This window comes from Rhizophagus irregularis, chromosome 1 (assembly GCF_026210795.1).
Source record: "Rhizophagus irregularis chromosome 1, complete sequence".
Classification (NCBI taxonomy): domain Eukaryota; kingdom Fungi; phylum Glomeromycota; class Glomeromycetes; order Glomerales; family Glomeraceae; genus Rhizophagus; species Rhizophagus irregularis.
The window spans coordinates 1,373,586-1,389,670 of record NC_089429.1 but is presented as its reverse complement, the minus strand read 5'-3'; the positions used below and the strand labels follow the sequence as shown (position 1 = coordinate 1,389,670).

The 16,085-nt window shown below is 22.0% G+C and overlaps 2 protein-coding genes across 2 annotated transcripts; both read right to left on the bottom strand.

Moving 5' to 3' along the window:
- Nucleotides 1–436: 436 nt before the first annotated feature.
- On the bottom strand, nt 437–2,684 carry OCT59_000261 (uncharacterized protein; the record flags this gene model as incomplete). Its single annotated transcript, XM_025333253.2, has 2 exons — nt 437–2,137; nt 2,277–2,684. 2 exons carry the CDS (start codon nt 2,682–2,684, stop codon nt 437–439), a joined length of 2,109 nt encoding a protein of 702 aa, XP_025178734.2.
- A 9,539-nt stretch (nt 2,685–12,223) lies between these two features.
- On the bottom strand, nt 12,224–15,630 carry OCT59_000260 (uncharacterized protein; the record flags this gene model as incomplete). Its single annotated transcript, XM_066138707.1, has 5 exons — nt 12,224–14,226; nt 14,297–14,630; nt 14,715–14,890; nt 15,208–15,274; nt 15,409–15,630. 5 exons carry the CDS (start codon nt 15,628–15,630, stop codon nt 12,224–12,226), a joined length of 2,802 nt encoding a protein of 933 aa, XP_065988178.1.
- Nucleotides 15,631–16,085: the final 455 nt, after the last annotated feature.

Genomic DNA, 16,085 nt, shown 5'->3' with positions numbered 1-16,085 from the left:
TAAATTTTTTTAACAAGTACATCAATATGATAATATCTTTAAATAAAGCATATTAGCAAATTTATGTTGGTGAATTAATATCAAAGATAAAATGATTTATATATACTATATATATCAGATATATTCGTTTGACTTGTTTGATTCAAAACATTTACAATATATAAATGGTTAATAAATAACTCATATCATATAAAAGAAATTTCTTATCACATCAAAAATGTTTAATGATCTTTTATTGAAGCCTCTTGATGAAAAAACAAAAGTATATAAATATAGTTATAATTTAATAAAAAAAAAAAATTCTCCAAATTCCTAAGACTACAAACTTTCTTTTTGTTAAAAAAATGAGTACTATAATGTTCAATAAATCCTAGAATATATGTTCATCTCAATGAATTAATTGCAATTGATCAAGAACTGAACAGTAATCTATTAATTATTCTGCTGCTAAATTTTTTAATTCTTTTTCTTCTTGCTTTAATTCTAATTTCAATTCATCCAAATTTCTTCTTAATGTATTTATATCTTCTGCCATCATATTAGAACTTAATTGGGTTACAGTTCCTTCCTTAGAATTAGTAGCAATTTTAAAAATTTTGTATTTATCAAGATTGAAATTATTCAACTTAAGAATATTTTCAATTGTGAGGCTAACATCCAATTCTTTATTTTTTTGAACAACATACTTTAAGGAATAATAATTTTTGTTTAGCTGTAATACTTCATCATTATATTTTATGAGAATACTTTGAAATTTATTAGTATATTTATCAGTCAATGTAGAGATTTTCATATCTCTGGTAGAACCAATAGTATTTCTTACTTCATTAATAGAACTTTCTAATTGATTAAAACAATCTTGCAGTTTTTCAATAGCTTCTTCCCGTAAAGTTAGAAAATTACCCTTGGCCTTTAGAAAATTATTAACTTGATTGAGAATCTGTTTTTTCCTATTAGCATAATAAGAAGCTGAAGTTGTTAATAATTCTTGTTGAAGTTCATCTATCACTTTTTGTTTAGCTTTTTTTTCTTTATGAATTTCCTTAGTATCTTCTCCACTAGTCAATTTACTTACTAACTTCTCTTTAATTTTGGTCAATTCTTTTTCTTTGTCTTTTAACTTTTTAATACGCTCATAATTAAGATTAATCAATTTTTGTTCAAATTCACTTATTTTAACTTCTTTCATCTCAAAAGCTTGGGTTAATTGCATTTTGATTTGTTCTTCAATATATAATTTTTGTTCCAATTGTGCAATTTCTTTTTTCAACTCAGCTTTTTCTTTTTCTACCTTAGCCTTTTCATTTTCCAACTTAGCTTTTTCTTTTTCCAACTCAGCTTTTTCTTTTTCCAACTCAGCTTTTTCTTTTTCCAACTCAGCTTTTTCTTTTTCCAACTCAACTTTTTCTTTTTCTGACTTGGCTTTCAATTTAATAGTAACCTTGTAATCTTGTGATAGGCCATCTAACCTATTGCACAACTTTTCATAATTAGCCTGAGATTGACTTAGTTTAGATTCTAATTTTTGAATATTATCTTCTGTTTGAGTTAATTTTTCTTCCAAACAATTTTTATCTTGCATTAACTGGTCAATTTGATTTTGAACTTGATGGCTAGCAAGTTTATTTTGATCCAATTGTTCAGTTAAATCCTCAGCCAAAGCTTGTCTTTCATTTTGCAGGTAAGTAATTTGGGGTTGTAAAGTATTTTCTTTTTCTGCAGATATTTTAAGTTGTACAGCCAAGTCAAGTCTCAAATTTTGGTTATCTTTCTCAAATTGAGAATTTCCTTGTTGTAACTTAACTAACTCATTTTCTAGCTTAAGATTTTTTTCTTCTATTTGTTTATGATCAATTTGAGATTGAATTAATTTATTTTTAAATTGATCTTGCTGAGACTGTAATTCTTGAATGTTAACTTTTGATTGAGCTAACTCATTTTGCAGATTGTTTTTTTCTTGATTTAATTGACTGATTTGTTTTAACTGTTCAGTTAAATTGTTAGCTAAAGCTTGCTTTTCATTTTGCAAATAAATAATTTGGGTTTGTAAGGTATTTTTTTTTTCTGCAAATTCTTTATTTTGTACAGTTAAATTATAGTTTAAACTTTGATTATCTTGTTCAAATTTTGAATTCCTCTGTTGTAATGAAATTAGCTAATTCCATTTGCATATTCTGATATGCTAATCGATTTTCTTTTAACTCATTTAGAGAACTTTGATAATAAGTTTCTGCAATTTTTTCTAATTTAAGAAGTTTCTGCTCAGCATCCCCAACTTTTTGTTTCAATTTAAGTGATTCCAATTCTTGAAATTCCTCTAGAATTTTATTTAATTCTTTACTAGTAAAATCAAGTAAATGACTTGTATAGCATGCTTGTGGATGAGATTCTACAATATGGTTATTATGCTCAATTGGTGCATTTATAAATTCCGTAATATTGCTTTTTGATTCTTCATTGATATTTCCAGAACGGAATATCCAACTTTTAATAATATTTAAAACCTGTAATGTAGATGGTCTTTTTAATGGATCTTCATCCCAACATTTTTTCATCAAATCCACATAACATTGTGGAGTATTTTCAATAATTTTAGGACGTTTACCTTTACAAATACTTAAAGCAAGTTGAAGATTATGTGCTTTATCATTAAATGGTGGAATTCCAGATGTAAATTCCCACATAATCATAGAAAAACTATATATATCACTTGTTTGAGTATAAGGTTGACCACTTAAAATTTCAGGTGCCATAAATGGTATAATACAATAAATATTATTTTCTTTTAAAAACAATTTTGCAAGTTGATATAATCCTAAATAATCACTAATATAAATTCCATATATATTTTCTTTATATTTGTTACATAAAATATTACCATCATGAAAGTTATAATGAATAAGACCTTTTTCATGAATATCATTGAGACCAACAATAATAATATACAAATAAAATAATTTTTTTTCCCAATTATTTGCTATTTCTGTTAGGCATCCTCTTAAATTACCCTTATTTGTATATTCCATTATTAATACATAATTCAAAATATCTGGATTTTTTGTAAATCCATATATATTCAAAGTATTTGGTTTTTTGTAAATCCATAAATCTTAATAATTTTATTTGAATCAATTATTTGCCACTATAAAAAATAATATTTAGCAAATAAGTATAAATAAATTATAATTAAATTAAAAAAAAATATTATTTATTCATACTTCATTTAAAAATTCTTTTAAACTTTCATCTGAATTATTAAGATAGTCAAAATGTTTAAGGATTACTTCATAATCTTTATCTTCAATCTTACATATAGCTTTATATATAGTACCAAATCCTCCTTTATTAAGATATTCAATGTTTTTAAATTTATTATAAGGAATCCATTTTAATTTATTTTCAGAAATAAATTGATCCACAATTTTACTTCCACTAGTACCAAATCTTTAAATACAAAAAAATGAAATTAAATTAAAATTTAAAATAATTAAAAATTTAATATTGAATAATATTAATTATACTTACTCTAAATAAAATTATAAAATTTTAATACAATAAATAATTGATTTTAATTCTTATATAAATAACATATAATAACTGATAACTTACCAACTAAGATAGTTTAACAAAATTTTTTAAGAAGATTTAATTAAATTATAAGTAAAATTATATAATTATAATAAATTAAATGCAATTAAAAAATTTAATATATACTTACAAGCTAAAATATTTTAGTAAATAAAGAATTTAGTTAGTTTAAATTATTATGTAAATATTATATAAATGTAATAAATTACTCACGATCTAAAATATTTGAAATAAAGAATTTAATTAGTTTAAATCATATACAAATATTATATAAATATAATAGAATTACTAACCCCCTATATTATTAAATAAAGAATTTTTTAAATAAAGAATTTATTAGTTTAAATTATATGTAAATATTATATAAATATAATAAATTACTTACGATCTAAAATATTTGAATAATTTTTTAAATAAAGAATTTAGTTAGTTTTGAATTATATGTAAATATTATATAAATATAATAGAATTAAATAAATAATATATAACTTACCAACTAAAAAAAAAATATTTGAAATAAATAATTTATTTTAGTTTAAATTAATTGCAATTAATATAATAGAATTAAATAAATAATATATAACTTACCAACTAAAAAAAAAATATTTGAAATAAATAATTTATTTTAGTTTAAATTAATTGCAATTAATATAATAGAATTAAATAAATAACTTACTCCCTATATTATTATTTTTAAATAAAGAATTTAGTTAGTTTAAATTATATGTAAATATTATTATTGATATAAATATAATAAATTACTTACAATCTACAATATTTGAATGATTTTTAAATAAAGAATTTAGTTAGTTTAAATTATATGTAAATATTATATAGTTTTTTACTTCAAATCACTGGGGTAATCATCACCCCAGTGATAGTTAGAAAAATTCTATTATATAAATATAATAGAATTAAATAAATAACTTACTCCCTATATTATTAAGTAAATAATTTTTTAAACAAAGAAGTTAGTTTAAATTATATGTAAATATTATACAAATATAATAGAATTAAATAAATAATGTATAACTTACTAGCTAAAAAAAAAATTTGAATAATTTTTTTAACAAAGAATTTAGTTAATTTAAATTATATGTAAATATTATATAAATATAATAGAATTAAATAAATAATGTATAGCTTACCAACTAAAAAAAATATTTGAATAGATTTTTTAAACAAAGAATTTAGTTAGTTTAAATTATACATAAATATTATATAAATAAGATAAATTACTTACAATCTATAATATTTGAATAATTTTTAAATAAAGAATTTAGTTAGTTTAAATTATATGTAAATATTATACAAATATAATACAATTAAATAAATAACTTACTCCCTATATTATTAAATAAATAATTTTTTAAAATTAGTTTAAATTATATGTAAATATTATTATTAAAACAAATATAATAAATTACTTACAATCTAGAATATTTGATTGATTTTTAAAAGTTAGTTAAATTAAATGTAAATATAATAGAATTAAATAAATAATGTATAACTTACCAACTAAAGAAATATAATTTTTCAAATAAAGAATTTAATTAGTTTAAATTATATATTATATGTAAATATTATATAAATATAGTAAACTACTTACGATCTAAAATATTTGAAATAAAGAATTTAATCAGTTTAAATTATATGTAAATATTATATAAATATAATAAATAATGTATAACTTACAAACTAAAATTGAATAATTTTTTTAAATAAAGAATTTAGTTAGTTCAAATTGTATGTAAATATTATATAAATATGATAAATTACTTACGATCTAATATATTTGAATAATTTTTTAAATAAAGAATTTAGTTAGTTTAAATTAGTATATGTAAATATTACAAAATATAATAAATTACTTACGATCTAATATATTTGAATAATTTTTTAAATAAAGAATTTAGTTAGTTTAAATTATATGTAAATATTATACAAATATAATAAATTACTTACGATCTAAATATTTTTAAATAAAGTATTTAGTTAGTTTAAATTATATGTAAATATTACATAAATATAATAGAATTAAATAAATAACTTACTCCCTATATAATTTTTTAAATAAAGAATATAATTAGTTTAAATTATATATAAGTATTACATAAATATAATATTACTTACAATCTAAAATATTTTAATAATTTTTTAAATAAAAATTTATTTAGTTTAAATTATTTGTAAATATTACTATATAAATATAATAGAATTAAATAAATAACTTACTCCCTATATTATTAAATAAATAATTTTTTAAATAAAGAATTTAGTTAGTTTAAATTATATGTAAATATTATATAAATATAATAAAATACTTACGATCTAAAATATTTGAATAATTTTTTAAATAAAGAATTTAATCAGTTTAAATTATATGTAAATATTACATAAATATAATAAATTACTACTTACGATCTAAAATATTTGAATAATTTTTTAAAATAAATTTAATTAGTTTAAATTATATGTAAATATTATATAAACATAATAAATTACTTACAATCTAATAATTTTTAAATAAAGAATTTAGTTAGTATAAATTATATGTAAATATTATATAAATATAATAGAATTAAATAAATAACTTACTCTCTGTATTATTAAATAATTAATTTTGTAAATAAAAAATTTAGTTCAAATTGCATGTAAATATTATATAATATGATAGATTTAAATAAATAATGTATAACTTACCAACTAAAATAAAATATTTGAAAATAAAGAATTTAATTAGTTTAAATCATATGTAAATATTATATAAATATAATAAAAACTTACTCTCTATATTATTAAATAATTAATTTTTTAAATAAAGAATTTAGTTAGTAGTTCAAATAAATATTATATAATATAATAGAATTAAATAAATAATGTATAACTTACCAACTAAAAAAAAAAATATTTGAATAAATTTTTAAATAAAGAATTTAGTTAGTTTATATAAATATTATACAAATATAATAAAATTAATAAATAATGTATAACTTACCAACTAAAAAAATATTTGGGTAATTTTTAAATAAATAATTTAGTTAGTTTAAATTGTGTAAATATTATAAATATAACAGAATTAATAAATAACATATAACTTACACCCTGTAGCATTAATAATTTTTAAGTAAAGTAATTATAATAAATTGATTAATTAGATAAAATACTATAATTGTATATGAAAATTAAATGTATGCAGTAACTTACAATCTAATTATTTAAATAAAATTATTAATTTAAATTATATGTAAATATTTTAAATTAAAATAAAATTAATACTTGCCTTCTATAACATCAATAATTATTAAACAATTATATTAATGAAAAAAATTAGTTATTTATAAAATATAATAGAAATAAATAACTATCTTACCAACTATAATATCATTAATAATAAAATAAATTATTTGGTTACATAAAATATAATAGGATTAAGTATTCAACTATTATTCAAACTACAAATAACCTATAACTTACGAGCTAAAATAGTTAAATAATTTTTATAAATACAGTTATTTAAAATTCTAAAATTTAAAACAATAAAAAGATATTATTGGGCGTTTTTTATAAAACTAGTAACGATTTTGTTGATCATTTGTTGATCATTTATTTTAAATTTATTATAAATTTTGTCACGAGATTTTCTATGGAAATCATTTCTCAATTTGTTATTAAAACACCTGCTGAATTGCCTCGAAATTGAAAATCATTTCCCTTTTTATAAAAAAATTTCCTTTTTGGTAAAAAACTCTCAGATTAATCTTATATAACTTTAAAAAAATGTCAATGACAATGTCAATGTCAGTGACAATGTCAATGTCAATGTCAATGTCAATGTCAATGAAAAAAACTTCTAATGCCAACTTTTCGCAAAAACTCTTCCTGTGCCACTAAAAGTCCCTGTTAAATTGTTGCATCATTCAATATTTGCATAATTTCATTTTTTTGTTGATCATTAAAATTTCATAAAATATTGCAAAAAAATAAAAAAATTGTAAAAAAAATGTTTCAGCGTTTTTTCATATAATATTATTAAAAAAAATGCCAAAAACTTTTTTTTTTGCATTACTATTAAGAAAAAAACGTTTTGGCATTTTTCCATATAAAATTATAAATAAAATAACGCAAAAACGTTTTTTCTTCATTTTTTATTTTTTCTTCATTTTTTATTTTTTTAACAAAAAATGTCAAGACTGACGTTTTTAATTAAAAAAAACCAATATTTTTTTGATTTCTAATCACAAAAATGTCAAGTCTGACGTTTTTAATTAAACAAAAACCAATATTTTTTTAATTTTTATTTTTTAATCACAAAAATGTCAAGTCTGACGTTTTTTAATTAAAAAAATCATTTTTTTGATTTTTTAATAACAAAAACGTCAAGTCTGATGTTTTTAATCAAAAAAATCATTTTTTTTGATTTTTTAATTACAATAACGTCAAGTATAACGTTTTTAATCAAAAAAATCATTTTTTTTTGATTTTTTAATTACAAAAACATCAAGTCTGACATTTTTAATCAAAAAAATCATTTTTTTGATTTTTTAATTACAAAAACGTCAAGGCTGACGTTTTTAATTAAAAAAAACAATATTTTTTTGATTTTTAATTACAAAATGCCAACTGCCAAGTCTGACGTTTTTAATTAAAAAATCAATATTTTTTTGATTTTTAATCACAAAAACATCAAGTCTGACATTTTTAATTAAAAAAAACCAATATTTTTTTTGATTTTTAATCACAAAAACGTCAAGTCTGACGTTTTTAATAAAAAAATCATTTTTTTGATTTTTTAATTACAAAAATGTCGAGTCTGACGTTTTTAACTAAAAAAATCAATTTTTTTGATTTTTAATTACAAAATTGTCAAATCTAACATAAAAAATAATTTTTTGAATCATAAAAATGTCAAATCTGACGTTTTTAATTAAAAAATCATTTTTTTTTATTTTTAATCACAAAAATGCCATGTCTGACGTTTTTAACTAAAAAAATCATTTTTTTTGATTTTTTAATTACAAAAACGTCAAGTCTGACGTTTTTTAACTAAAAAAGTCATTTTTTTTGATTTTTTAATTACAAAAACGTCAAGTCTGACGTTTTTTAACTAAAAAAGTCATTTTTTTGATTTTTTAATTACAAAAACGTCAAGTCTGACGTTTTTTAACTGAAAAAGTCATTTTTTTTTTATTTTTTAATTACAAAAATGTAAAGTCTGACGTTTTTTAACTAAAAAAGTCATTTTTTTGATTTTTTAATTACAAAAACGTCAAGCCTGACGTTTTTTAACTAAAAAAGTCATTTTTTTGATTTTTTAATTACAAAAACGTCAAGCCTGACGTTTTTTAACTAAAAAAGTCATTTTTTTGATTTTTTAATTACAAAAACGTCAAGCCTGACGTTTTTTAACTAAAAAAGTCATTTTTTTGATTTTTTAATTACAAAAACGTCAAGCCTGACGTTTTTTAACTAAAAAAGTCATTTTTTTGATTTTTTAATTACAAAAACGTCAAGCCTGACGTTTTTTAACTAAAAAAGTCATTTTTTTGTTTTTTAATTACAAAAACGTCAAGTCTGACGTTTTTAATAAAAAAATCAATTTTTTTTATATTTAATTATAAAAACGTTTGATGACCCGACCCAAAATTTTCGAGTCAATCTGACAGTATAATGATTATAACTCACTAATAATTACCAAGTTACTCTAGTTATATGTTTATGATTTACAAGCTGTAATATTATCATTAGATTTTCCGAATAAGTTTACCTACCTTTATCTTCCTTATCGTTACTTTGAGCCATTACTGAATAATATTATTAGAATTCTTCCAAACGCCTTTATTCAAGTATATATATATCCCTATAAAAAATTTTTTAGAAAATTGATCATATATCGGAGTTTTTTTGGAATGAAAACTAGAAAAATGATCATTTATCGGAGTTTTCCCCAAAAAATTTTTTATAGAGATATAGTTGCTTGTGTAATACTATTTATGCAAAATGCAGCCAATTTTCAGTAGGCGTCCGAAATTGTTGATCGGCTATACTAATTTTCGCCCCGGATTCGATTGATCAACATCTGGAATTTTTTGATTTGTAATCATTTGTAATCATCCGGACCTCTGCCGTCATTACATGGAATCCGAGCTAATTCTACGTCGGATCCAATGGGAACCTGGGGTCTGTACAACAAACCTTACGGTCATGGAAAAACAAAAAGTTCTATGAAAGAGTTAAAACTATACCAACTTGAGTCTTTTTTTCACTCTTTTTATTATATATTTTGTTGAGAAATATCGACCAAAGACGTTTTACAAAAAGAGTTGAATATTCTGGAAAACGAAAAAAGGTTTCAGATATAGTATAAAATTCAACAAGAATATCAAGCGTCAGTACTCAGTACAATAGTACACTATACAAATTTTGTTATGAAGTAAGAAGATGGTATATGTACCATGCAGTTCCTGAGAGATCAAGAGATATATTTGGTTGTCACTTAGGAAAAGAGTTTTTGTCACAACTACGAGATTTTTCTAGAAGGATGGGCTGTATTATTTATAAGTTTTAGTTTTTTATTAGTTTTTAGATTTTTGTCGTGTTTCTTGTTTAAAAGTTTTTATCGATACAGACATACAGTTTAGTTTAACACTATCCCTATAAAAAAAATTCTGGAAAAAACTCCAATAAATGATCATTTTTCAATTCAGACATGTAATCATTTTTCTTGAAAATTTTTTTACAGGGTATATGTATTTTGGTAGTTAGGTTTAGTGTTTTGTTTTATCTTATTTTAGGTAGTTCTAGTTTAAAAAATTTATACAGACGTTGTATAAATGTATATTTTCGTACATCTATCATCTATGTCGTTGATATTAGTCTTAGAGCGTAGTCCTTTGATTATTTGAAAAAAAAAATTTTTATTGTCTGGAGAGCGAAGCGAAGGACCATATATGTTTATGAACGTTAATATTGGAACAAGTGGCAAAGGCATGCGTCCCGCCACTGAAATAGGACCTAAACATTACTAATATAGGTGAGATCCAGCAAAAAAAAATTTACTATTACTATGATCAGTACGCATTTGTAGCTCCTGACTCCTGAAATTTTTATAAAATACGCACCGTAAATTCGTAATCCTCTAACCTTAAATCAATTTAAAATCTTATATTCGTCACTTTCATCATCAATCTGTAAAAAATAATCTTCATCCATTGAATCCATTGAATCTGTAGCTGGTTTGCCGCATGTCTATTTAAATAATCATTTTTATATTTGCGATTTAATTTTCCACATATACACGCTACTTTTTTTTATTTGAATGAACAATGTGGGTAACATATTCATACTTAGCTAATCGCTCTTTACGATATTTCCAACGAAACATTTTGCAATAAAAAAAGAATTTTAAAAGGAAAAAAATTATTTTTATTGATTATCGTGATATATGTAATATCTTCAAAATAAGCAAATCCAATATCGTACTATCTTTAAAATCCAACTAAAATTACGCAAAGTTAAAGTCTAACTATCGAAAATTTTATTTTTGGCAAATTATACGCATTTTAAAATTCTGACTAAATGAAGGCTACTAAGGTTGCGACGCGTTGTCTCCTCTCATCTATGTCAGTAGGGGTCCTACTGAAATTTTGTACTACAAAAAAAAAATATAAACAAGATAAAAATAAAAATTAAAAGTACAGTTCTTAAGAATTTTCCCATCTACAATTCAGATTGTACTGAAGTTGTAAATAGTATAAAAAAATCAGCTTTTGATAAAGATTTTTCACGTTCTATGTGATAAAATTTTTGGCTGATTGCTGAATTTAGTTCAGACTCTTGGTATTCGGTAGATCTAATGAAAAGAAGGCATCTCCATACGGTAATCCCGGAGCATAATAATATAATATCTGAATTGCTGGACATTAATAGTAGATTATAACATTCAAATATTCCAACTATTTGCAATGTGGTTTTCGGAGTTTTGTGTTTATTTTATGTTTGGCAAATTCACGCTGTATATAATATCATATAATGTAAGTAATTTCTTTAAATTTGTTTCCTCAAGATCTTTATGTTTTGTTCCATGAATTCTGATGAATACCTCATTGAGTTTGAACATTATGAACATTATGAAAGATTGAAGAGTTATACAAAGCCATGTGCTTTATGAATAGATTTTGTTTTTCTCATCAACCTACAATAAAATAAAATATTGACGAAATGAAGGTTAGATGAGCGAAATAATTGGAATTTACACAATACACGGACATCTGACATGATGTCATCAAGCGTAGAAGTACTGTATATAACACTTCCTGCTAAAATCTAAGGCAAATTCGAAACGATATATGAGTAATAATGTAAAAAGATATTAACAGTTTACTGTATATTTTAATTATTATTAATAGATTCAAGGCATTTATAAATTTTGTATATTAAAGATTTACTAATTATGAATTTATTGTCAAATATTGTAACTTAAATATATTACATTTGTTATTACATTTGTTATTTTTGTTTTAATATTATCTTAATTATTTTTATCATCTTAATTTTAAACTAAAATCTTAATTAAAATCAAATATCATGTCTTACTATTAATTTTAAACTTAATTTAATCCTTAATATTTTTTTTTTATTTTGCTTTTTGAAACCACATAATTGCTTCAAAAATATTCTTTTTTATACCAATACCATACATAAAACAAATTCCAACAGCAGATTGTGCTTTAGAATTTCCATTTTTTGCGGATTCTAAATACCATTTGAACGCTTCTTGTTCATCTTTAATTATACCAATACCATTTTGGTAATAATAACCAACTTTATATTGACCATCTTCGTTACCTCCTTCAGCAGATTTTAAATACCATTCAAGTGCTTGCTCATTATTTTTTATCGTGCCTAAACCATTTTCAAAACAATCTCCTAAATAATATTGAGCAAGTGAATTTCCATGGTTTGCAAACTTTAAATACCATTTAAACGCTTGATCTTTATCCTTCATATTTTTAAAACATAATTTAAGATTATGATTGGTTAAAATATCTCCACCTTCCGTAGATTTTAAATACCATTTAGTTGCTTCACTTTCATCTTTATATGTTCCAATTCCATTCTCATAACAATATCCTAAACAAGATTGGACAAGATTATTTCCTGATTTAGCAAATTCTAAAAATAAATTAAATGCTTCCTCTTCGTCTTTATTGATACCTATTCCTTTCATATAACATAATCCAAGATTATATTGTCCCAAAATATCATACCCTTCTGCAGATTTTAAATACCATTTAAACGCTTTATATTCATTTTTCTCAACACCAATTCCTTCTTCGTAACATACTCCAACTTTACATTGACCAGATACATTTCCGTTTTCAGCAGATTTTAAATACCATTCAAAAGCCTTACTTTCATCCTTAATCGTACCAACTCCTTCTTCATAACATAAACCAAGATTATATTGACCAGAAGAATCGCCACCTTCAGCTGCTTTTAAGTACCAATTAAACGCTTCATATTTATTTTGAACAATTCCTAATGATCCGTTATCATAACATAATCCAATATTACATTGTCCACATGCATTCCCACCTTCAGCCGATTTTATATAACATTCAAATGCTTTTGTTTCATTTTCAGGTGTTCCAATTCCATGTTCATAAAAGTATCCAAGCATACATTGAGCTACAAGATTTCCATTTTCTGAAGATTTCGAAATCCATTCGAATGCTTTTTCAAAATCTTGTTCTATACTATCATTTATTCCCTTATAATAAAATAATCCTAAAAAATATTGTCCAATAGATATAAGAATAATTTTCAAACTAATAAAAGAATTTTTATCATATTTATTAATATTATAAAAATTTGAATTAAATGATTTTTGTTTTATATCAAAATAATAATCATCATCCACTGAACCTTTTAAATAATATTCAAAAGCTTTCATAAAATCCATTTTATCACATCCAATACCATTTTCATAAAAGTAACCAAGTAAATTTGTAAAATAATTTTGATTTTTATGATTTAACATCATTTCTAATAAATATTTTGATGATAAATGTTCGTTAATACCACGATGATTTTTAATAAATTCATTTAACCATTCTGAATTAATGACCTTATTATTTGATATATAAAATTGATAAATAAATTCCAATAATAATTTTTGTAAAATTAATTCATTAATATCTTTGTTCATATTTTCTAAAGTATATTTAATTTCTAAAGTTGTTCCAGGTTTAGATAATAATTCATCTAAAGAATTTTTTTCGTTGGAATTTTCTACTAATGTTGAACCAGAATCGACGGCTGAAGAATTACTCGAACCAATAATAATACAGGATTTATTATCATCATTCTTATATTTCGTCTTATACATGGTTAATAAATCTAATATTGTTGATGAAGAACTTGATAATATTGAAGAAATTGATTTTTTCCTATTTAAAATATAACAATCATGATCAACATGATTGTCGTTACCGGTTGTTGTCCTGGAGGATGAGATATCATTTTTAAAAAAATAATTTAATCCCTTTGTTACGTCTTTAGTTATTTCTACCTCGTCAATGTTTCTTAAAACTTGTTTAATACTTGGTCTATCCTTCAGATTTCCCTCCCAACAAGCTAAATATATATATAAAATGTTAAAATAAAATAAAGAAAAAAAATAGTTAACGATAGTTTATTTGCTTACCTGTATAAATATCGATATATTTACTTGGAGTTCCTTTAATAGAAATTTCTCTTTTCCCTTCAATTATTAATTGAACTAAACTAAAATCAGGTAATTCAAATTCAAATGGAACTCTTCCACTTGAAATTTGCCAAAGTAAGACACCAACACTATATACATCCGATTTTTTATTTCTAATAAATTCTTGATGATTTTTCAAATATTCTGGGTCAGCATATTGAATATAAACACCATAAATTCTTGAAACAGCATTCGTTAACTTTTTTATTTTTTTGGTAAGACCGAAACCGCCCAATTTGATATTTCCACCTTTAATAAGAATATCTTCAGGATTCTGGATTCGAATCATAATTACGTTAGTAATGTTCAATGAATATGAAAATTAATCAATAATATAAAAAAAAAAATATCGACTTACTAAATTTTGATGAACGATATCATTTTCGTGTAAACAATTTACCGCGCTCACAAGCTGTTTTGCAAATTTTAATTTAACGTCCCACTTAAGTTGTAAAAACGATTTCTTCAAGTAATCACGAAGTGTTCCTTCATCAGTATCTTCCAGAAGTAGCATATATTGATACTGTCCTCGATCTAATCGTTAACGAGCGTAATAAAATTTGAATAATTGAAATTTGCAAAATTAATTTTTTATCGAGTACTCTCTTAAATTTTGCTGCGCCTTTAACACGTAATTCCTTTAACACGTAATTCAAGGTTGTGTTTAATATCGGCTTATTATTGTTTCGGTTAATATTTAAGATAAAATCTAGGTAATAAATACATTTGGATGTTGTATTATTTTTTTTCTCAAATATTTTCTTGTCCATTAAAAAATCCGTCGTAAATAAAAAAAAATTTTTTGAAACATTATTATTTGATACATTAAATAAATTATAGTAAGAGCATACCTTCTTTAGTTACACCATAGAAACGTATAATATTATCGTGCAACTCGACTTTTCGGTGTTGTATTACCTAAAAAAAAAAAAAATAATATAAATAAAAATAATAATATAATAAAAATAATAATTTTTTTTTTAAAAAAAAAAAATTTATTTTTTAAAACGTATAAAAATACAATAATATAATATTAATTGTGTGACATATACCTCATTCACAAAGTCTTGAATGGTAAAAGATTGATTAAAAATTATAGGTTTCATAAGCATGGGTTTATTATAAATTCTTGAATTAACTGTATAAGCTCTGGCCGCAGCATCCCCGATATATTTTATGTTATCAAAAGTATGAAATTCGTGAAATGTAATATGTTCTTTGTACAACATATCAGTAATCCAACCATTTCGGTCCGATGAATTTGCCAACGACATTTTTTTTTTTTTTCTTGTGTATCTTTTAAGGAACTTGATACGAAAAAAAAAAATTAACAATTTATAAAAAAAAAAGTGATTATATAATGCTTAGTTGATATGTTTCATGTCATGCTGAGTGATGCATATATGTTGTAAGCATATCATTTTGCTTTGCATGCTTTGCACCATGCATACAATATATATGATATTACATATGACCACATCTAATTATAGTAAAGATTGATGCGAGTATGCAGTATGTGAGATCAGTGCGAGAATTTAAATAATTGAAACCAAATAAAGTTTCAATAACAATAATGACAATATTACATTTTATGATGTAAATTAAACCATAACTTGCATAATGGTCATTGTTGAAGTTTGCCTAAGTAGTAGTATAAAAATTGTAATCAATATAAATTATAAAAATAAAAATTTAAAAATATATTCGAAATTACTGAAAATATATCGCC